Below are 21,920 nucleotides of genomic sequence, written 5' to 3' on the forward strand. Positions count from 1 at the left end.
TATTGTTGCCCAATACTGGTCCCCAAGTGTTGTTGAGTGTAAGGAATATATCATTTATTTTACTTTTTGAATGTATATAGTTTAGGTATGTAGCCCTATCTTGCTAGAGTAATGTAGTGTTGACAGTGACAGCAGTTGTGTGTTTCTATAGACTTCAGTAATAAATGTAGAAGTTGTGAAAATTGCAGTGCAGTACAATAATCAGTATTTCAGACAAAAATCCTTCACGCAAAGTGCTTATGAAGTAGTAGTATGTGAAACCAGTTAACATTTAAAATTATAAGATGTTTAAAATCATAACCTCTTCTACATTTAAGAATTGTGAAATGACTTTCTAAAAGTTCCTACAGCAAATTATTTTAAAAGTCTAAAACATCCATTGCGAAGACAGAAATTCATTGGTGCTCACATATCATACTATTTCGTTGATATCATACTAGTTTGTTGATATTTTGGGAAATAGAACCAGCTAACTTGGGTAGAAAAAACTGTGGGTAGGTGCATCCATTCTGATGAGGGTCAATGTGGATCAGAAGTCAAACATGGCAAATCTGTGCACAAGGCAGGAGAATTCATCCTGGGTGGGATGCAAACACTTATTCACACACTCATTTACACCTAGGGGCAAATTAGCCTAGCAGATCCACCTACCTGCATGTTTTTGGACAGTGGGAGGAAACCGGAGAACCGAGCGGATAATGGGAGAACATGTGAAACTTCACACAGACAGTAACCCAAGCTCAGGTTCAAACAAAGGACCCTGGAGTTGAGGCGGCCAAAACCTGCATGTGGACATCTCTAGTTGAGATGAACTTGAGTGATGTAGCTGAGGTTGAGGAATTGTTAGAGCCAGAATTCCCACACCATGCTGACAGTGCTGCCATTTCTATCTCTGGGTTTTTTTCTAGTGTTTCTAGGGGTGTAGTGTTAGGGTTCGGAAAAAAAGACTCTCTTCTGGCTTAGGCCACACCCGCTTCAGATTTAAAGCAGAACACAGATACAGATAGGGATATTTAAAGAACTAAACAGACACAGATAGTGCATTGCATTACACCCCTAATAAATACATAATTTTATTAAATATATTTGGGACCTGAGGTGTTCAGATTTAACAGCTGTTTGCTTTTCTGCCAGCCCTGGAAAATACTGTAAGTCCATTCATTCCATATAACATCAGGACAAAATTGTTCCCAGGAATTGAAGGAGGGGCTTCAGAGTTACAGCAGCAGCAGCTCGTTCCCACCTCCCTCTTACCCAGTCCATATTTACAGTCCAGGGAGTAACATGAAAATATGACTGATCTATATGTCTGTTCCATTTTTGCTTTCTTTTTCTGAGATGGATTCCTGAATCAATGTTTCGACGGATGTAGAATGGCTTGTGTAAAAATATACTTGTGTTCCAACCCTGATGGTATGTGCATGTTTTCTTTTTGGTTCTATTACAATGTCTAGTAATTAGAGTCATTAAATAGAAAATACTGTTAAAATATGAAGTATGGCTTGCACACTATAGTGTGCTACAGATTTTTGCTGTATGTTACCAAAAAGAATGGATTTTTATGTTGCATATGCTCTATATTATTTATGTTTGGTCTCTAGACGTACATGATCAGGACTCTTTTATTTGTTGACTGTGTGTTTCAGACTCTGTAACAGAAAGGAAGGTGCTGAGAGAGCATGTGTTCCCTAAAATAAGGGACCACTGCAGACGTATGCATGGAGTAGACTTCAGGGCAAGGAATTTTTATGCACTTTTTAATTTTCTCTGATTTAAACTGACTTTCATGTGTGTTGTTTTAATTCTTAACAAGGACAAGTACTTGTGTCAGTGGACATGAGAGGAGTAACTGTGTATATCTAAAAGCATGACTAAAAAGCTGACTGCATTTTTCCCTGGAAGCTTTTTGTTTTTTTAATGAGAACTGAGTCCAATTCTGTCCAATCATTCATGCTTTTTAATTATTAAAGTCAAACAGATTCTGAGTGATGCTACATTGATATTGTTTAAGCACCATATGTTGCTAAATGCAAACAAATAACGAGAAACAAAGGAAGGATCATATGATTAGTTGTCATGATTATAGAAGATTAAACTTAGGATTCACTCAAAGTCAGGCTGAGCAATACTGATGGTCTCCTTTGTGCAGGTTATTGACCCTTATGAAGAGCCAAACCCAGATAAGTGGCCAACACAGCAGGTGCGATTGCAATTAATCGAGGAGTGTCGGCAGAATTCGCTGGGCCCTTTCTTTGTGGTAATGTGTGTTTATTTGTCATTTCCAGTGGAATGTTTAGATGTTGCAGCATTGTATTTTAAGAAAAGAACACAACACTAAAGCAATTACTTAGCCATTAAATTTCCTTTATTCATCAATCTAGTCAAGAGCTAGAAAATATTCTATCTGGATGATGTAAGATGGTCTACCAGCTTTGCCAGCTGAAAGGTAGTTATTCACAGACATTTTTGTGACAAAGTATGCAGTTGCTTTCTATTTGAGTTAAAGTTGGTCTTGCTGGCAGAATATGCAGAAAAATGGATGAATAATCAGGGATAATTGGTGATTTCCAATGTCAGCATGACTTTTGCCAGAATTTGTCCCCTTTTGATAACAGTCCTAATCTAAGATAAATTGTGTGTAAATTATACTCACTAATCACAAGGTCAGTGTCACCTGTGCATCCCAAATACAATATATGGCCAAAAGTATGTGGACACCTGACCATCACGCCCATATGTGCCCATTCCAAAACCATGGGCATTAGCGCAGAGTTGGTCCCCCTTTGCTGTTATACAGTAACAGCTTCCACTCTTCTGGGAAGGTTTTCCACTAGATTTTGGAATGTGACTGTGGGGATTTGTGTTCATTCAGCCACAAGAGCATTAGTGAAGTTGGGAATTGATGTCAAATGAGAAGGCCTGCTGCACAGTCTGGGTTCCAGTTCATCCCAAAAGTGTTCAGTAGGGTTGAGATCTGGGCTCCTTGCAGACCACTCAAGTTCTTCCACATCAACCTTGGTAAACCATGTTTTCATGGACCTCACTTTGTGCACAGGGACATTGTCATTCTGGAACAGGTTTGGGCCTCTCAGTCCCAGTCAAGGAAAATTTTAATATGGCAGTATACAAAGACATTCTATACAATTGTGTGCTTCCAAATTTGTGGCAACATTTTGGGGAAGGCACAAATATGGGTGTGATGGTCAGGTGCCTACATAATTTTAGCCATATAGGGTACCTCTTTTTAATACAAAAATATCATGGAAGATGCAGTAATTCATACACAACACCATTGCAAGTATTGCCTACTCTTATAAATGTGTAATTCAGTAGGTTGGTACATGTAGGACTGGACAATCCCAATTAGGACTATGTCCTTTCAGTTCTCAGAAAGCTATGATTAGCAAATTCAGCTAGTTTTTGACAATTTATTTTAGCTATTTTTCATTCCAACATTTTGGATGTTTAATCTAACACTCAAGAGTGGTATTACACAAACCTAATACATTTTCACTTACTAATCAATTACTCTGCCTGTGATTTTCAGAGCCTGGTGGGGGCGCAGTATGGAGCTGCGTGTTTACCAGAGCAGGTGGAGCTTTCTGAGTTCCACACAGTGCTGCAGGTTTGCCAGGAGATGGGATTCAGCTCTGAAGTCCTAGAGAAATGTTACAGAAGGGATGAGAACACCATACCCCCATCATTCTGCCTGCTCAGTCAACATGAGCATTATAAATATAATTCCCAGGTAAAAGCCTTAATGATTAATGTGAATGGAAGAGAGGTGAAATCATTCTTAAATTAAATAATTAATGACCCAAATTTCTTAATTTCTTGCCTTTTTATGTCTCTTGTCTAGAAAATTGACAAAAATGGTTGGGATGATGCACTTGCAAAAGGGAGGAAGACCTTAAATGATGTTATCACCCATTGTGTTCTAGAGGGCAGTATTGACCAAGAAAATGCTCAGAAATATTTAAGGTCAAGTAAGTATGTTCCACAGCATGATGTGTTTTCCTAGGTGGTATTTTGTATTTTGGAATTCAAAGACAGCTGAATTTGCTTATCATACTTTCAGGGCTTGAGAACGATCTCCGCTTTGCACTGGATGGCCGGTCTGTTACTGATATCAAAAGGTGTCTTTGTTATGTTTACAAAAGTGGGAAAAAGGCTGGCCAGAGGAAGAAAGGAAGTGGACCACATTCAGAGCACCAAGCTCAATTGTTCAGACTGTCACAGCTATGTGATAATTTCCTACTAAACCTGGTTAGAACCCACCAGGCCCTGATATACACCAGCACTAACAACAACAGTGAGTGTGATGATAAACAGAGCTATGCTGAAGAGCTGAGCCACCAGCTTTATTCAGATCTTATAGGTCTTATAGACCAATCTATTGTGAAAGAGAGAGATCAAATCCATGATTCATTCTCCAGGCAGAGAAACCTGTGTCACATCCTTTCCACTCTATACAGAATTGAGCGTGCAGAAGTCAACCACATAAGAGCTTACTTGGAGCAAGACACTAAATATCCATTTATTCTAATTGGTGGGCCATGTACAGGCAAAAGCATACTTTTGGCCCACTGTGGAAATCAGGTATTTTTTTCAGTTATATGGGTTTTAATTATGTACATTTTGCTCATGTAAGCTGTGCATACATACAGTATATAGTATAACTAATAGTATAACTTTCTCTTTCAGATTCAAACATGGATGAAGGACCATAACCCTGTGGTTATTACACACTTTGTAGATTTTAATAGCTCTTTGAAACAAATTCTCAGTGGCATATGCCAGCAAATTGCTTTATGCCACAGACAGCAGTACAACACCTGTCTCAAAGATATCTCTCAATTGAAAGAAACTTTCAACAACCTCCTAACCACAAATTCACAGTCTCCAAATCAACTGATCCTCATTATAGATGGGCTTGATCAAATGCCTGATACACATAGACCACTGGACTTAACCTGGCTTCCCAAGAAATTACCTTCTAATGTTAAGCTCCTAATCTCATCTACACCAACAAAGTCTGGGTTTCTATCTGCTATGAAGGCATATTACCCAGAATCCTCACTGTTTTTTGACCTACAACCAGTAAATAGCAAGAGCTGCAGCCAATTGCTGTCAACTCTTCTTTTTGCATGTAACAGAAAGATAACATCCGGCCAACAGATGTATGTAAATCAAGCTTTTAAAAAATGTGATCTCCCATTGTATGTGGAGCTTCTCTACAGACAGGTGTGTTACTGGGGTTCAGATTTAGAGATCACATCTGACACATTGGTCCCAGGGGTTCATGCAAATATTGATCGGTTTTTAGACCGCCTCGAGGAAAAGCATGGAAAAGTTATAGTCGCCAGAAGTCTAGAATATCTCACCTTGTCCAGGTTTGGTTTGACAGAGGCCGAACTGACTGATATTCTGTCTTGTGATGATGAGGTTCTACTACCATTCCTCCCAGCAGAGAACTATGCACCATATAAGTTAAGAGTCCCAGAGGTTGTGGTAGAGAGGTTACTGTTAGACCTGAGGGGGTTTCTGAAATCACAAAACATATTAGGCACACAAACTCTGTTCTGGGTCAGCAGACACTTTATCTTAGTCATCCATAAGAGGTACCTGGGCTTAGACAATCAACAGAAAATGCATTCTTTGATAGCAAACTATTTTAGCGGCCGGTGGGCATGCAGCACAGCTAAGCCATTGCTCATCGCTGCAAGTCCTAGCCAAAATGCCATGCCAATGAAGATTTATGCTGACAGGCAAGTTCCTGGCCAACCTTGGACATTTCAGCCCTTCACGTCCATTGTGACTACGTCTGGTTCATCTGAATGTGCACATCCCAATCTAAGGAAATTGCAGGAACTGCCTTTCCACTTACTGGAGAGTGGAAATATTGAGGAGCTTGTTAGAGTGATGATGTCACAGGAGTTCCTTAATGCAATGTTCTGTGAAATGTTAGTAGATGAGCTGGTATTCTGGTTAGAGAAGACATCTCAAATTGTGTTTTCCAGGGAACTCAGACTCCTAATTTCGATACTTAAAAGTTCAACGTGTTTGCTAAACAACTGTTCTGCTGACTTGGCTTTGGTAATGCAGGCAAAACTCTTCCCCTTCTTCAAGGTTCTTCCTGCATTAAAGGAATCTATCAACCAGGCAGAACATTATGGTACAATGGGAAGTCTTGGGGTGAATATGGTATTATGTCCCATACCCTCTGTGCCTGCCACGCATTGGGCACTGCCAGCAGTGGAGGTATCTCCAATTACAAGAGCAGCTGTGTCTCAGTCTGGCTATGTGGTAGTAATTCAGAGCAATGGTTCTGCTTGGGTCTGGAATGGGAGTGATTCAGAAGGCCACAAAATCCCCCAGTCCTCTGAATTACAGTTTACAGATGTCAAATGTTCTGCAAATGTATTTATTCTCTCCACAGAGAGTGGCAATCTCCTATCATTGGACATTAATGCTCCGTCGTACCTCCAACAACTTCAAATCCGATGCACAGAGCAACCAACAAAGGGCATTGATGGTGTATTGATGTCCAGCGGCAAGACATTTGTATTCTCAAAGGAAAGCAATTCTGTCAGTGTTTTTGCTGAGGGAACTGAAATTACTCCAGTCCACTGCTCCTATGGTATAACATGCATGTCTTCTTGTGATGGTCACATGATTTATTGTGGACAGAACGAGGGTACCGTCAGTATATTTGACTCCCATAGTGGTAATCTTTTGGCCTCCTTTATTTGTTCATTAGGCACAGCTTTGTGTGATCTCATCCTTCACAAGAATGAAGTGACAATAACATGTATTGACTGCACAGGAAGTGTGTTTGTATGGGACCTCGAGAACATTAACAAGCCTGTATTTATTACAAGGAGGCTGAGCTGCAACAAGAAAGAGGTGTTAAATATAGACCACATAGAAAGCAACCTTCTCATCTGTAAAAGACAACAGATTCAAATAATTCAAGGGCATTTGTTAGCTGTCGAAGAGCAATTTAATGCACCTAGGGGTAAAAGATTTGTGCAAGCAGTTCTGGATCATGATGCACACTTCATCATTGCTTTGATGGAGAACTGCCCTTTTCTTTTGGTTTGGAATTGGGTCTCAGGTCAATGTCTGTTAAACCTTGACATTAGAAGTAGCCAAGCTTTCAAACTTATAAAGTTCAGGGATTCTTACCTCACAGCGGTCACAAGCACAGGCATTGTCAGTTGGGACATGGATGTTATTTCAGTAGCAGCCTCCACTCCAAAATCTGGCAGGAAAGTGTTGAAAGTCATTGTGGAACCAGATCAGGAGCACTTTTACACTACAGATGGGTCTGAGCTGGTGTGGAAGTGGACAGTGTTGGGTGGGAAGGTGGAGGGCCACATGCTTCACCATGGTCCTGTAGAGAGCTTGACTCTTTCAGCAGATAGTGTTTACATGGCCATCATTGCCTCTGGTGATATCTATGTTTGGAACACCAGTACACATGAGAACATTCACCGAATCCATGGCAGCCAAGCATCTCGCATACTGGTAACTCCAAAAGGTAATTTTGCAGTGTCACTATCAGAAACAGGCCCATCAAAGGTCTGGAAGTTGTGCAATGGACATGTGGTTTGTACCATTCACCATCATCTCAGAGATGCTGTCATTACCCCAGAAAGTACTTTCCTTCTGGGCATTAATAAGGGGGATCTCCTTGCTGTCAGTCTCTGGTCTGGTTATGTCAGCAAACGATTCTCCTGTTCTGACTGGCCAAACGTTGCAGCCTTCCACACTCTGTCAGACTATCCAGACTATGTGATTGTGATTACCAGTTCAGGAGCTTTGTACTCATGGAGACTAACAGCAGATACCATTTGCCACCAATTCCAGCTTACAGAGGGTTTTGAGTATCCACCAGAATTCTTTAAGCTCTCATCAGATGGATGTTATGGCATAATTTCTGTAGTTGGATCCAAGATAAATGTCTTGGACGTTTGCCAAGGTAAACTGTGCTCTTTGAATGCTGAGGGACCAGTCTGCCAACCATTTGTGGACATTTTGGGTAAATATGCAGTATATATCTGCAGCCCATCAGTGAGGTGTCAAAATTACACTTGCGACCTCCATAACAAGCACATCTTGGTCATCATACGGGTAACAGATGGAAAGAAGGTGGGCAAGTTCTACCTATGTAAGAATGCTACTGCTCTAACACTCTCTGAGAAGTTGTTTGTGTATATTGGATTTGAGGATGGTACTGTTGGAGTGTATGCTATTAATGACACAGAAGTAGGTTACACCAATGCCAACGCTAAATACCAGAGCACTGAACTCATGTGTCCATTTGATGAACGTGTAGTTTGGTTGCCATTGGCAAACCCTAATATTACTTGGGCTGAATTACTGTAAATGTGTTTAACATTGCTATTTTATTAACTATGTTAGAACTATGAGAAAGACATCTGCCTGTATTTCATGTAGTAATGCTGTCCTTTGGAATAAATGTTTGTACAACATTTCAGATTGAATTTGTGTTGTAATGTGACTACTACAAACAACAGCCAACTGCGAATGTGGGTATCTTTGTTATCTATAGACTGTTCAAATTATTTAACTGAAGATTTATTTTATGCAGAACAGTGTAAAATGTGTAGATGGAGATAATATAAACATCATGACTGAATAATGAATAGTACTAGACTAATTGTTAACATCTCCTGGGGGCCAATTGTAACATCATTTTGAATAACAATACATTATAGATAGATAGATAGATAGATAGATAGATAGATAGATTACTTTATTGATCCCTGAGGGAAATTGTTTCATGACAGCAGCAGACAATTACAGACATTAAATATGACACACTTATCTGTAAGTCAATAAGTAACATGTCATATGGAATAAAGTGTCAAGTGAAATAAAGTGTACAGGTAATAAAGTGACAGTGAATTAATAAATATAATAAAACCAGAACAGTAAAGATAAGTGTAGACAATCTGAAGCAGGCAGATAATGTGCAAAGTATAAATGTAGACAATCTGTGTGTTGGTGGTGTTCTTGAGTAAATTTTATGGAGGCATGTCTGTATGCCTACAATCATAGACAACACCTGTTGGATGAGTTATAAAGACTGATGGCAGAAGGTATAAAGGACCGCTCTTTGCTGCAGCATGGCTGGTTCAGTCTGGAGCTGAAGGTGCACCACTGACTGGTTAGACAGTCTTGGCGAGGGGGAGAAGTATTGTCCTGGATAAGCAGCAGCTTACTCAGCATCCTCTTCTGAATAATCAGTTCCAGGGAGTCTAAGTTGGTCCCAATGACCAATGTCTGGCTTTCCTGATCAGTTTGTGCTGCATACATTAAATTTTAATGATGCTAATGAATTCTGTATCATTAGAGCAAACAAATATATCTAAAGAAACACATCTGCAGTCTATCTGTAATACAAGTAATACATGGGTCTGAACATAATATGATATTATAACTACTGGTTTTAACAGACATACATTTTTTTAAAATCATTGTTCAACTTGGCACAACTGGAAAATATATTGTAAGTAGTCATGGGATTAGCTAAACCAGCAGACCACAATACAACACTTTCTTAGTATGTTGCTAGTCTTCATTCATTTATTTATCTTCAGTAACCACTGGTCAGGGTCACAGCAGATCTGGACACTATCCCAGGAACACTGGGCATGAGGCAGTAGTACACCCTGGATGGGATGCCAGTCCGTCACAACACCATGAACATAGACATTCGTACACACTCATTAACAATGAACAGCAATTTAGCATAGCCTGTCCATCTACTGACGTTTTTGGAAGGTGGGAGGAAACCCACGCACACACAGGGAGAACATGCAGCACAGACAGAAGGTCAGGACTGAACCAGGAACCTGTGGATCTGTGAGGCAGCAACACTTCCCACGATCTGCCATGTGGATCAGCTAAATGCAGCTAATATATCTAAGTAAAAGGTCTTAGGAGAAAAAAAAAATACACGTAATTCGAGTTAGTAATCATTGGGTTATGGTTTTGGGCAAAGAGGTCAATGCTGTTACACCTGTAAAAAAAATAAATAATAATCAGTTGGCCAGATGCTACACACAAAGTATGTTATTATGCTTGATTATACTATCTTATAGTAACATGTTAGCATGCTAATTATATATGTAATTAAATATGTAAGTAATACTCCTAAAATGATTTTGCCATGTTAGTGTTGAGTGGTTGAGGCTTTAAAGGGAATTCAGCCTCAAGAAATGTATTTAGCCTTTACATTAAAGCAGATTCAAGTGAAAATTTGCTATCCAATCTATCCGATAGACGGTGTGCACAAATTTCATCCCTGAAAGACATATTGTTATACATGTAAACAATTTGTATATTATATAACACCCTAGTGATGACATTTCACATCATTAGCAGTGAATCCTGATGAAACATTTTTGTTGTAACTATGTGTTATGTACACGCCAGTAAGCCTATAAAACTTTTTCTTTTTTAACACTGTAACACTGATACAGTCACAGGTAGAACCCTATTTATTTATTTATTTATTTATTAAATAACTGCATTTTGCATATTGTTTATTCCATCTGTTCAGGGGGGAAAACCGTTACGCCGTTCTTTCCTATTTATTTATTTGGTTAGTTATTTAGTTATTTGTTTGCTTAACTTTGTCCCATAATAGACCTTCGTTTAACGGAAATTACACAGAAAACTACAACTCCCACCAGCGCTAGAGGTCAAGCGGAAGTGCAATGTCACCATAAATTGATTTCCGCTTTGGTCAACATTCCTTTCCTGTCTGCGGCCTTCGGCAAGATGGCGGTGCAAATTTCTAAGAAGAGAAAGGTTAGCGAGATTTTTATAAGATTATCCGTCAAAGTTAGGGTTTATACGTAGTAATAATGGTTTTAGATGATTGAAGTGGTGTTTAATTATAATTGTTTGCGTGAAGATAGTTGTTTTATGTTTATTTTATTGCCGGATTGCCTTGGATGCGACTCATTGCGGCTCTGATGCGAAACATGGCAGGAGCTGATGTCTCTAACCGGTCACTGAACTCAGTCAGAAACTGGCGCATAGTTTCTTCATGTGTGACTTTATTCTTTACTTTTTAACTCTTATGTTTTGGCTCTTAATTTTCTTTAGCTCTGGGGTTTTTAGCCAGCTAGCTAAAGAGCTAATTTAGGACCATATCCCTGCTTTGTACTTATGAACAGCAATCGCTGTTTATTTTCCCTCCTCTTTTAACATTATTTAAAAACTAAGTCATTGTGTAGAAGCTGTTCATATGAATACTTATTTAACTCTTAAGTCAGTCAGTTTTATGCATAAATCCCGTATGATTTCATGGTAATACAGCACACTACATACTGGGTAGCTGTTATTCTTATCTCTCTAATGCACTTGTATAGTCAGCAGGAAGCCTTTTTGTTTGTTTGTTTTTTAAACTTTTTTTTTTTTTAATTTAAGCCTGTTCACAATCTCCGTTTTAAGGTTTAATAACTGAGGGTGGTGAATTTGTGACTAGTTGCATGTCCTGTCTCAGTCAGAACATTTCCCTTCATAGCCTGCTGTCTAGATAAATGTGATTTCTAGCTATTAATCAGTCCTCACTTTCCTGTTTCTTTATGATCCCAATGTCAGAGCTGTTTTAATGAACTTCACAAAAGGCTCTGATTTAAAATGTCAAATCTGAGCACATTTATTAGCACATGTACATGCATATCTAATAAAAATCTGTCACTTTAGACTTGCATCAGATTGGTACATGGGGTAATTTCACATGTCTAGGTAGCCTGTCTAACATTAGATCATCATCTCTTAGATTTAATTGACATGCTTCCTAACGTTTGTGATTTCATCCTTAGTTTGTCTCAGACGGTATCTTCAAAGCCGAGCTGAATGAGTTCCTGACCCGAGAGCTTGCCGAGGATGGGTACTCCGGTGTGGAGGTCCGGGTCACTCCAACAAGGACAGAGATCATCATTCTTGCCACCAGGTAATGCTTCATTTGAGTTTTGTATACTTAACTTAGGGTTGTTCTGTAGAATTGTTATAGTAGCAGAAAGATTTCTCATGCTGATAAGGAAATAAATTGGGGAAACTAGCCAGGAAAAAAAAATAATACTAATAAATATCTCTCTTGTGTAGGACCCAGAATGTCCTGGGAGAGAAAGGCCGTCGCATTAGGGAACTGACGGCTGTTGTTCAGAAGAGGTTTGGGTTCCCAGAGGGCAGCGTGGAGGTAAGACCGGGTTTCCAGGCTGTCACCATTCTAAAGAAGTCTCCTGTTCCTCGGGTGCACATACTAAACTGCTGTTTTTGTTTTAGCTCTATGCTGAGAAGGTGGCCACCAGGGGTTTGTGTGCCATCGCTCAGGCTGAATCTCTGCGCTACAAGCTGCTCGGAGGTCTGGCTGTCCGCAGGTAAGTCATTATATATGCTAATATTTAAAGCACCATTACACACTTGGGGTGGACAAATTATTATAATCGGTTGTATCTGGGATATTAGTTTTTTTATTATTAGTATTCCTAGTTATGTGGTGGTCGAGTGTATGGCGGGCTCGTTTTTGCATCTTAAGCCACCATACACTCCCTTCAGTCTTTCAAGCTCCTTTTGCCACACAAGAATAACACTCGAATTTCCAGAAAATATTTCCTGCTACTTATTCTTCGGTGATGATACGATGACGAGTCGGAACGGGACGCTGGCTGACTCTCTGGATTCTGGGTTAGTGGTCACGTTCTGTGTCCCTGACTTCAGTTCCTCAGAGTGCTGTGTTCCTTTCGGTTGAAGACATCGAGGCATTTGTCTGAGAAGAGTTTACAAAAAAAAAAAAAATCAGCATTGTTGTGATTGATTGGCTTGAAACACACTTGATCTGAAGCGGCAATGCTGACTGGTTTGTCATTGTCTTCCTCAGGGCCTGCTATGGTGTTCTCCGCTTCATCATGGAGAGTGGCGCCAAGGGCTGCGAGGTGGTCGTGTCCGGCAAGCTCAGGGGTCAGAGGGCCAAGTCCATGAAGTTCGTGGACGGTCTGATGATCCACAGCGGAGACCCCGTCAACTATTACGTGGACACCGCTGTCCGCCACGTCCTGCTCCGCCAAGGTGAGTGAGGGATGAGGAAATGCCTAATAACAGGTGGTTAAAAAAAACAAAAGTATTTGTATTGAGTCTCACATGTTCTCATTCACTGTTTAAGGAAATGCAGTTGTATAGCCAAATGTGACATTGATGTCAAGCATTAAGGACAAGTTTTGGGGGAAAAAAAAGTTTACACATTTTCCTCTTGCCTCAAATGCAGTTGCTCAGCCATGACAGCTTTAGCTTTGCACTGGAGCTACTAGGCTAGTAAGTAATTGAAGGTTTTAACCAGCAGCGTAGCATTGCGCAGTCTGCATGCTTAAATCTCACTTGTTAAATTAAGCAATTACAAATAGACTTCTACTTTCGAACAGTATGAGAGGCACTTATCTTTGAAAACAGACAAAAAGGCACTTGGCTTAAATCAGTAGTAGCAACCATCATCATATAGTTTGGTGTCACGCTGACAAATATCAAGTTCAGGAAGGAGATGTTTGTTTATTCTCCTTTTTTATGACTCTAGAAATTGTATAGTCAAACAAGAAGGTGTGAGTGAGATTTAGGCGTGCAGTTTACATGGTGCTAAACTGGTCGCTGCAAGCTTTACGTGCCAACAGTACAAAACTAAAGATGTGAAACTTATCTTGGCTGATTGTATGCATTTTAGGTATGAGAAATTAATAAATTAATCTTCTATTCCAGTTATTTCTTTAATGTGCACCACGTGCAAGTGTATATCCATCCATGTGTAGTGTGCGGTGATATATACATGTGCCTAAATATCTCGGTTATTAAATGGATAGTTAACATGAAATGTAATTTTTTTGATATTCCCCTTCGGTGATGATACGATGACGAGTCGGAACGGGACGCTGGCTGACTCTCTGGATTCTGGGTTAGTGGTCACGTTCTGTGTCCCTGACTTCAGTTCCTCAGAGTGCTGTGTTCCTTTCGGTTGAAGACATCGAGGCATTTGTCTGAGAAGGGAGTTTATAAGTATTGATACAACAGCACAAATGTACTGGTGTTTAATCAGAAGCACAATCAGACAAAAAATTGGCTTTCAAACGGCATCTCCCTGGTCAGGTTTTGTTTTTGTTGGGAAAATCCATATGCAGAAGAAATGTTGGTGTGTGATTTGGTTTTGCTTAAGATGTGTGTGTGTCCCTGTGTCCAGGTGTGCTCGGTATCAAGGTTAAGATCATGCTTCCCTGGGACCCCAGCGGCAAGATCGGCCCCAAGAAGCCTCTGCCTGACCACGTCAGCATCGTGGAGCCCAAAGAGGAGATCCTCCCCACCACCCCTGTGTCTGAACAGAAGGGGGCCAAGCCTGAAGTCCCAGTCATGCCCCAGGGAGCTCCTGTACCCACAGCATAAAGGGTAAGGGGGACAGAGTGGGTCCAGAATTTAGTCATGATGTTCAAAAACATAAAGCAACTCTTGGTTTGCAAAGGTGAACATTAATGCTGCAGTTGAAATAGCAGGAAACAGTCTGACTTGCTTTTAGTTTATTCAGTACCTAACTAATAACTTGTTTGCTAATTCGAGTGCTGTGTGTAAACCTGACAAAAAGGGCCTCTAGCTATAGACCATTGTTGCAGATAGTTCTGTACTTTTATTACATTTGTAAACCGACTCCATTAGTCAGTGTTAAAACTAACATGCAGTGAAAATATCAAGTGCACTGAAAATATATTAAGATGTATTTCTATAACGTGCATTTGGTAGTATGGAAGATTTTAATTGGCCACCATCAAGTCAGGACCCTCCGGTGTTTGGGGTAGAGATCTGTGTGACTATGCATCTGTGGTCTGTGCAGCATGTGAATGGATTGTGTGTGCAGTTTATTAATGGAGCTCAAGCAGCTTCATATAAGCTCTCACCCCCTTCAGTGATGATACGATGACGAGTCGGAATGGGATTGTGCTTCGCTCGAAGGTGTCTGTGCCCAGAGTCACGTTCTGTGCCTCTGAGCTCGGACCCTTTGAGCAGAGGGTCCCTTTCACTTGAAGACATTGAGGCATTTGTCTGAGAAGGGCTATGCAGTAATAATGTCCAATACTGGATAAAACACTAAAGTTGACAGAACCTGTGTTAATATTTTTTTCTTTTTTCTCTCTTCTAGGTGTTCACCATTGGATGATGAGGTTTTCTGTACAAAAATAAAAGGATAAATACATTTATGGCCTTTGTTTCTTTGTCTTCATTAATTTACATGATATGAAATGACCTAATTCTCATTTTAAGGTGTGGCAAAATGGTGTATTCTAGAAAATGTTTTTGATGGTTACTTTGAATTTAATGGTACTTTTTACTTCTATTCATTTGTATAAGATTGTGTGTGTAAAATCATCTGATCAGCTCATTGCTATATATGCAGTCAGGTGAGTTTGTTGTATTTAACCATGAGCAGGTTTTTTTCTTTAAATTCACACAAGTGCTACACCACGTGGCGAAGCTCCTGACCTGCTAATGCAATGTTCAGTGTTCACCACTCTTATGAGATTTACACTGATGCAGTGTTCAACACTCTTTTTTGAGATTTGTGTAATCTAGTGTATTCGGTCAGCCCTGTAGGTTTCGAATTAGAATTGAACTCTGTATAAGTTCACAAAGTGTGTACTGCCCTTGTGTTCCTTTAAATCAGTGGTTCTCAAAGTGGAGTTTATGGGGTTTTTTTTGTTTGTTTGTTTGTTTTTTTTTTCTTGTACTGTTACCAGTTATGTTATTGAGATCCTAGTTATTATAAGATTATTATAAATAGCCTATATTGCTTATTTGACTGGTTGCTTGAATTAAATGGGTTTAATCCAAAGTCCATAACTGTAAAGCACCTAGGCCTGTAATTGTCAGTTTGCACAAGTTCTGTTTGTGTGTTATTGTGCACATTTGATTTAATAAGCCTAATATTCGGAATTGTCGGAAAATGCATGATGGCTTGGGGAGGGTGTCAGTGGATTGTTTTTGACAGCTAGTGATCCCTTGCTGAGAAAAGTTTGAGAACAACTAATTTAAATTAGGGTTTCCTAATTGGGGGTTACATTAAACTATGTGTGTGTGTGTATATGTATGTGTATATATAGATATATAAAATATAGTAGTAATACAAAAAGCATAGATGTATTATGCTTTACATAAATTTATTTATTACAAGTTTCATTTAATATTAGCACTTCAAGTCTCACGAGGTCTTTAGGCAAATAATAGCAAGTTGTGTGTAAAAGTAATCTTGAAATTTGACAGACACGCCCCTTTTCAGTGTCTCACACAAGCCACGCCCACTCAGCACATATCTGCTGCTGGAATCTAGCAGGTGAAACAGAGCAGCTCGGATCTTCCAAACATGAGTCTTCCTGACATCAAATCAGCACGGAAACTGGCAGTCGAGCCTTTACAGCAGGTAAGGAGTCTAGCAGGCTGTGTCGAGGGACATGAATAACGTGGCTTTTTGGTAATAAAGCCTTAACTCTTCAGTGTAATGTTTTCGGTGGTAACGCGGGCACTCTTCTGCATGTGCGAGATGATGCATTAGAAGTATAAACCAGTGTTCTGTACCGTGTTTCCACATGATCACGAGTGAGGAGATGGTGTACAGTGCTGCGGTTATGTGCTGCTCATAAACCTCATCCTGGCACCTCGGAAATAATCAACCACGCATGTAGTCTGAAAACTAACTGTCTAAGTGCAACAACAGTCACATGCTGGTTTAGCTTAAAAAAATAATTATATTAACAACAATAATAATGGTGATGATGATGAAGAATAGCTCTTAATAATAATAATGAAGAATAGCACTTATAAGAAGAAGTGCACTTATAATAATAATAATTATGATGATAATAATAATAATAATAAGAAGAAGAAAAAGAACACTTAATAATAATAATAATAAGAAGAAGAAGTAATTATCACTAAAGATAGTGATAAGTAAGGGTGAATAACGTGAGTAATACAGATAAAAACCAAAGTTTTTTTTTTTTCCCCTCAGAACAGTCTGCTTGGTGTTATTTCAAAAAGTCAAATGGTACATTCAGTTTGGGTCATATTTACCATGTTTTCAAGAAAATTCCACTCTGCTAAGAGAATATTGCTCTGTCTTCCAGATGCTTGTAACTTGTAATATCGTATTGAATTTTGTGTACGTTAAATAAGATCCTCAGAAATAAAATACTTGTCGCCTCCACCAACAGAAGCATCTTCTTGGACAGTGTCGATAGGTTGTGCACCTGGACGATGTAACTTATTATAAAACTGGATCATCACTTGTTGACCAGACTCTGAGGTTGTCTTTTGTCCAAGCAGAACATAACACTGACTCTCACACGGTAAAGGATGAAGACTCTAGGACACATAGGGCCAAATCTCTGTGTAATCTGGTCAACGAGCATGCTGAATCTCAATCTCAGAGACAATGTGGGATTTTTTTTGAACCACCAAAAAGGCACCAAGAACTCAGACTGAATTGCACACTGTCAGTGGAAGAGTGGGCTAAAATCGATAGCTGTTTGTACCTCACAGGATTGGTGCTGTTACTAAGGCGTGTAAACAAGTATTAGGAAAGAAATGATACATGCAGCTATTTTGGTGATCCTCCACCAGGCTCATTGATTTAGTCTTACAGATTTGGTCCTATGCAGCCTACATCCTACAACACGGCACTACTATTGATGGATGTGACTGGTTTTTGTCCGCAGAGCTTATAATCAGACATCATACAGGATTTTTTGTAGAGCCCTCATGATATTCACAGCTTTGTAAGGAAAAGTTTTATGATAGTTTACAGTTCAAGACATGTGACACACAAAACCTTTGTCACAGTAACTCCATGAACTCCATCAACTAAGTGTAACTAGATTGTAATTTTAGTCATATTGAGTCATTTCTTTCAAATGTATCAACATTTCTCTCAGACATTTTGATGCTTTTCTCTCAGACGTTTTGATACAGTTGAAAGAAATGTATCAAAATTTCTCAGACGTTTTGATACTTTTCTCTCAGACGTTTTGATACTTTTCTCTCAGATGTTTTGATATATTTTAAAGGAATGTATCAACATTTCTCTCAGATGTTTTGATACTTTTCTCTCACACGTTTTGATACAGTTGAAAGAAATGTATCAATATTTCTCTCAGATGTTTTGATACTTTTCTATCAGATGTTTTGATATATTTTAAAGGAATGTATCAACATTTCTCTCAGATGTTTTGATACTTTTCTCTCAGACGTTTTTACACATTTCTTTCAAATGTATCAAAACGTCTGAGAGAAATGTTGATATTCCTCATTGTACAGTCTTGCTTTAACTGTAAAATACTGAACAGCTATTGATTAGTTAGCTGAATCTTAATCAGTCATTATGTAGCTTTTGCTTGCTGTCCAGTTTCCTCAGTTGCCTACTAACAGTGGTCTTATAATTGTGCCACATGAACAGCAATTGAATCATGTGTTCACCTTACCATGTCAAATTCAGATCATTCATGAGTACCAATCGAACAGACCATAAATTTAAGCCACTGGGATTTACAGTTTTATTATCTATTTACCAGTCATTTCTGCAGTTATTGATAGAGTTAGTTAAGTTCTCACTGCATTCTGAACATCTAAGTGTTTACAAATTCCAGTTATTTGAGTTTCTGTTTAATACACTTGGTTGACACAGCAAAAAGGGAATGTAATTCATACACAACAAAAATTGAGAATGTAATTAATACTTGGCAAATTAAAATGTGGAAAATAATTTCAACCCCAGTATTTCTACTCACAAGATTAACTTCATTTGTCAGAGCGCCATCCATGCTTTTATTCTGGCAGAAAATAAATTTCATCCAAAGCGACTCAAAAATGAGTCAGAATCCAATCCAAGAATAGAGCCGAAGGATTGAGTGTAAGTTTAAATCCCAGGAAAGCCTAAGAGACACTGTTGGACTCCTTACCGATGGTTGTGGGTCTTGCAAAAAATTCCAACTGTGTCTCTTAGGCTTACCTGGGATTTAAACTTAGTCACTAAGACAGAACCTTAATATGGAGCTCTCTCTTTCCTCAGCCATCTTTTGACGAGACTAAGCATTCTAGACAACCCTGGAAATCCCTGTTTTCTCTGTCCTCTGCAGTGCTCCGTCGTGCAGCTGAATGTCGGTGGTCAGGTATACACCACCACCCTGGTGACCCTGCGCAAATTCCCCACCTCGAAGCTGGCTGAGATGTTCAGTGTGCCTCCCAAACTTGTAAAGGATGCAGAGGGTCGCTTTTTTATAGACCGTGATGGGACACACTTTAAGGCGATTCTTGAGTACCTCCGTTCAGAGGAGGTCCCTACTAAGAATTTGCTGGAGGTTCACAAGGAGGCAGTGTACTATGATATAAAACCCCTGGTGAAACTCCTGGAGGAGTCGCCACAGTTTTTTGGTGAGAAGGTAGGAAGGCAGCAGTTTTTGTCCCATGTGCGCAACTACCACGAGAACCTGGAAGTCCTCATCAGGGTGGGCAGAGCAGAAGCCATGGCTTCGCGATACTCCACAATAATCATGTGTGTCCTAAAGACAGAGGATGACCTGGCGAGGTACAGTGACGCTATGGTCAGTCTTGATACAAGAAAGGAATCTATTGTGAGTTTTGGCCCATGGAATGCTCAAGCTTCTGTGGAGGATCTTCTGGATTGCATAAAAATGGACATAGAGGCAAAAGGATATAAAGTGAGCATTAAGCCACACAGCACAGAGAAAGGCTTTCTGTTTAAGAGCCATGATTTCTTCTATAAGCTGACTTTTACTTGGTGGTGACTAGTAAATGTGGTTCTGCCCTTGTAAGTGTGAGTGGAATGTATTTAAATAGTGGTACACAGAGGTCATGAATCTTTATAAAAATCCACCTACCAAACACTTCAGATAAGAACATCATGTTATCTATTAGTCTACAAGTCCCACCTATATTGCAGACATGTGTCATATAGGGTTCATTCAGGATCTTTGCTGGCAGCTGTAGCCACCCTTGTTTAATATTTACTCTAGTTTGTACCAGCCCATTACATCATGTGACCTTAATGTGCTCACAAAAATTCTTTTGCAGAGTTTCCAAGAATCTGATATAGCATGGACAGAACATTTCTCTCATACTATAGCAGTGACAAAGTGTACAAAATATTTTATATCTTAAGTAAGGAATAACACACAACAGGGTGTGCTGTTATAGGAAAAGAATTAATGCTGGCATGGTGTGACACAGCCCAACATGATTTTATTATTTTCCTACAGCTGCATGTTGCAAATTGTTTTATTCCATTTATACCACAGCGATTTGCCAAAGATTACAAATTTTAATGTGTTAATGAACGACATTGTATTTTTTAACCATTTATAGTTACAACTGAGTTCATGCTGTCACATACTCCACCCAAAAATTTTAAATAAATTTCTCCTTACAGAACACTTCACCATATCAGTGTTTATGTTCATTATTAAATAAAAACACATTTTAAAATTTGTTTATTATTAGGCCTAGATTATATGGAGCATCTGCCATACAAGTCCCTGTGACTGAGCTGCATTGAATGGATAATTTATTAGAAACATTAATGCATAGTGCATTAATATAAACATGTCATTTGAAATACTGGAACAAGTGTCAGAGTTGCTGTTATAGAAAATTAATCGACAACATCAGTTTCTATAATTCATCAGCAATGTGGTATAATGTGTGGTATTTGTAATAGAAGTGAATGTGTGTGAATGATCACTTAATGTTCTTATATATTTATAATGATTAGGTTTTCTAATGGGTCTCTGTTTAACATGTTTAACTTATAAGAAGGTATATTTACATCTCATATAGCTTTATTCAGAAATGATGAGCAGTACTGGATAATAGTTATTATAGCTCACATTTTTTAAATTTTATTATTGTGTACTTTATTGTTGATATTTCATACTGTATCAGAAATAACTGGTTTCAGATTATCGTTGATTGTGTGCTTAGTGCTTTAGCATATATTGTTCTGTACTTTTTCTATATTTCAACCTGTGTATGGATGTAATGTTTACATTTTTAAGCATTTTTCAACCTGTTGTTTATATTGTTTAACATTATAATGGTCACATTAATTTTGTAACCACTCACATAGATTGAATAAATCAGATAAACTGGGTGTTTTTTCTTCGGAGTCTTTACAAGAAGTAAGTATAATGTGATATGTGTTTGAGTGGCTCATCAATAAGAGCATCAGCTCCCATCTCTTCCATCTCCCAAGATGTTGAAATGCTCAGATGATTTCCATGGAAGTATTTTTACTACAGTACACTGCCAGAGTAATGACATTGTGCTTACATCTACACAGCATAAGAAGAAAAAGAGAAACATAAAAAAGACATGGCTCGTATATGTATATGAGTTGGTTCTTAGTGTTTACCTAAAAGAGCTGATTTGTTCATGAATGACACTTGGTGTTAACTTGGGCTAATATTCCTTCCATCTATTTTCTGTGCCACTTATCATACAGGGGGTTGCAGGGTAACCTGGGGCCTATCGGCACACCCTGAGTGGGGTGCCAACCCACCACACACACACACACACACACACACACACACACTATGGACAATTCCAATCAGCCTACAGACCATGTCTTTCAGCTGGGGGAGGAGGCCCCTGAGGTGGGGGGAGAACATGCAGGCTCCACACAGGGCAGGGCTGAGAGTTGGACCCTGAACCCCAGCTGTGCAAAGCAAGCATGCTAACCACTAAGCCACCTTACCCCCTCCCCCTTGGGCTAATCTTATAATTATAATTATATGGCAGCGTCAGTGACGTATTATGATGACGTGGATTTGTTATGAATGATG

General features: G+C 39.1%; 3 protein-coding genes and 3 non-coding genes across 6 annotated transcripts; all 6 read left to right on the top strand.

Annotated features, from left to right (window-relative positions):
- Nucleotides 1-32: 32 nt before the first annotated feature.
- Nucleotides 33-4,150, top strand: LOC113526446 (NACHT and WD repeat domain-containing protein 2). Its single transcript, XM_053234774.1, has 5 exons — nt 33-1,413; nt 1,647-1,735; nt 2,150-2,257; nt 3,548-3,748; nt 3,860-4,150. Exons 1-5 carry the CDS (start codon nt 1,374-1,376, stop codon nt 4,019-4,021), a joined length of 600 nt encoding a protein of 199 aa, XP_053090749.1. The 5' UTR covers nt 33-1,373; the 3' UTR covers nt 4,022-4,150.
- A 6,543-nt stretch (nt 4,151-10,693) lies between these two features.
- On the top strand, nt 10,694-15,268 carry rps3 (ribosomal protein S3). Its single transcript, XM_026914322.3, has 7 exons — nt 10,694-10,845; nt 11,868-11,998; nt 12,151-12,244; nt 12,331-12,425; nt 12,926-13,113; nt 14,267-14,469; nt 15,215-15,268. Exons 1-6 carry the CDS (start codon nt 10,816-10,818, stop codon nt 14,464-14,466), a joined length of 738 nt encoding a protein of 245 aa, XP_026770123.1. The 5' UTR covers nt 10,694-10,815; the 3' UTR covers nt 14,467-14,469; nt 15,215-15,268.
- LOC113527010 (small nucleolar RNA SNORD15) lies at nt 12,673-12,823 on the top strand. The gene has a single exon (XR_003402832.2). It is a non-coding gene; the product is annotated as a small nucleolar RNA SNORD15 (small nucleolar RNA).
- On the top strand, nt 13,925-14,075 carry LOC113527009 (small nucleolar RNA SNORD15). Its single transcript, XR_003402831.1, has one exon. It is a non-coding gene; the product is annotated as a small nucleolar RNA SNORD15 (small nucleolar RNA).
- On the top strand, nt 14,976-15,126 carry LOC113527008 (small nucleolar RNA SNORD15). The gene has a single exon (XR_003402830.2). It is a non-coding gene; the product is annotated as a small nucleolar RNA SNORD15 (small nucleolar RNA).
- Nucleotides 15,269-15,424: 156 nt separating the features above from the next.
- On the top strand, nt 15,425-21,223 carry kctd14 (potassium channel tetramerization domain containing 14). Its single transcript, XM_026914028.3, has 2 exons — nt 15,425-16,489; nt 19,200-21,223. The coding sequence occupies exons 1-2, from the start codon at nt 16,433-16,435 to the stop codon at nt 19,866-19,868; spliced, it is 726 nt and encodes a 241-aa protein (XP_026769829.1). The 5' UTR covers nt 15,425-16,432; the 3' UTR covers nt 19,869-21,223.
- Nucleotides 21,224-21,920: the final 697 nt, after the last annotated feature.

This window comes from Pangasianodon hypophthalmus, chromosome 6, assembly GCF_027358585.1.
Source record: "Pangasianodon hypophthalmus isolate fPanHyp1 chromosome 6, fPanHyp1.pri, whole genome shotgun sequence".
Taxonomy (NCBI): Eukaryota; Metazoa; Chordata; class Actinopteri; order Siluriformes; family Pangasiidae; genus Pangasianodon; species Pangasianodon hypophthalmus.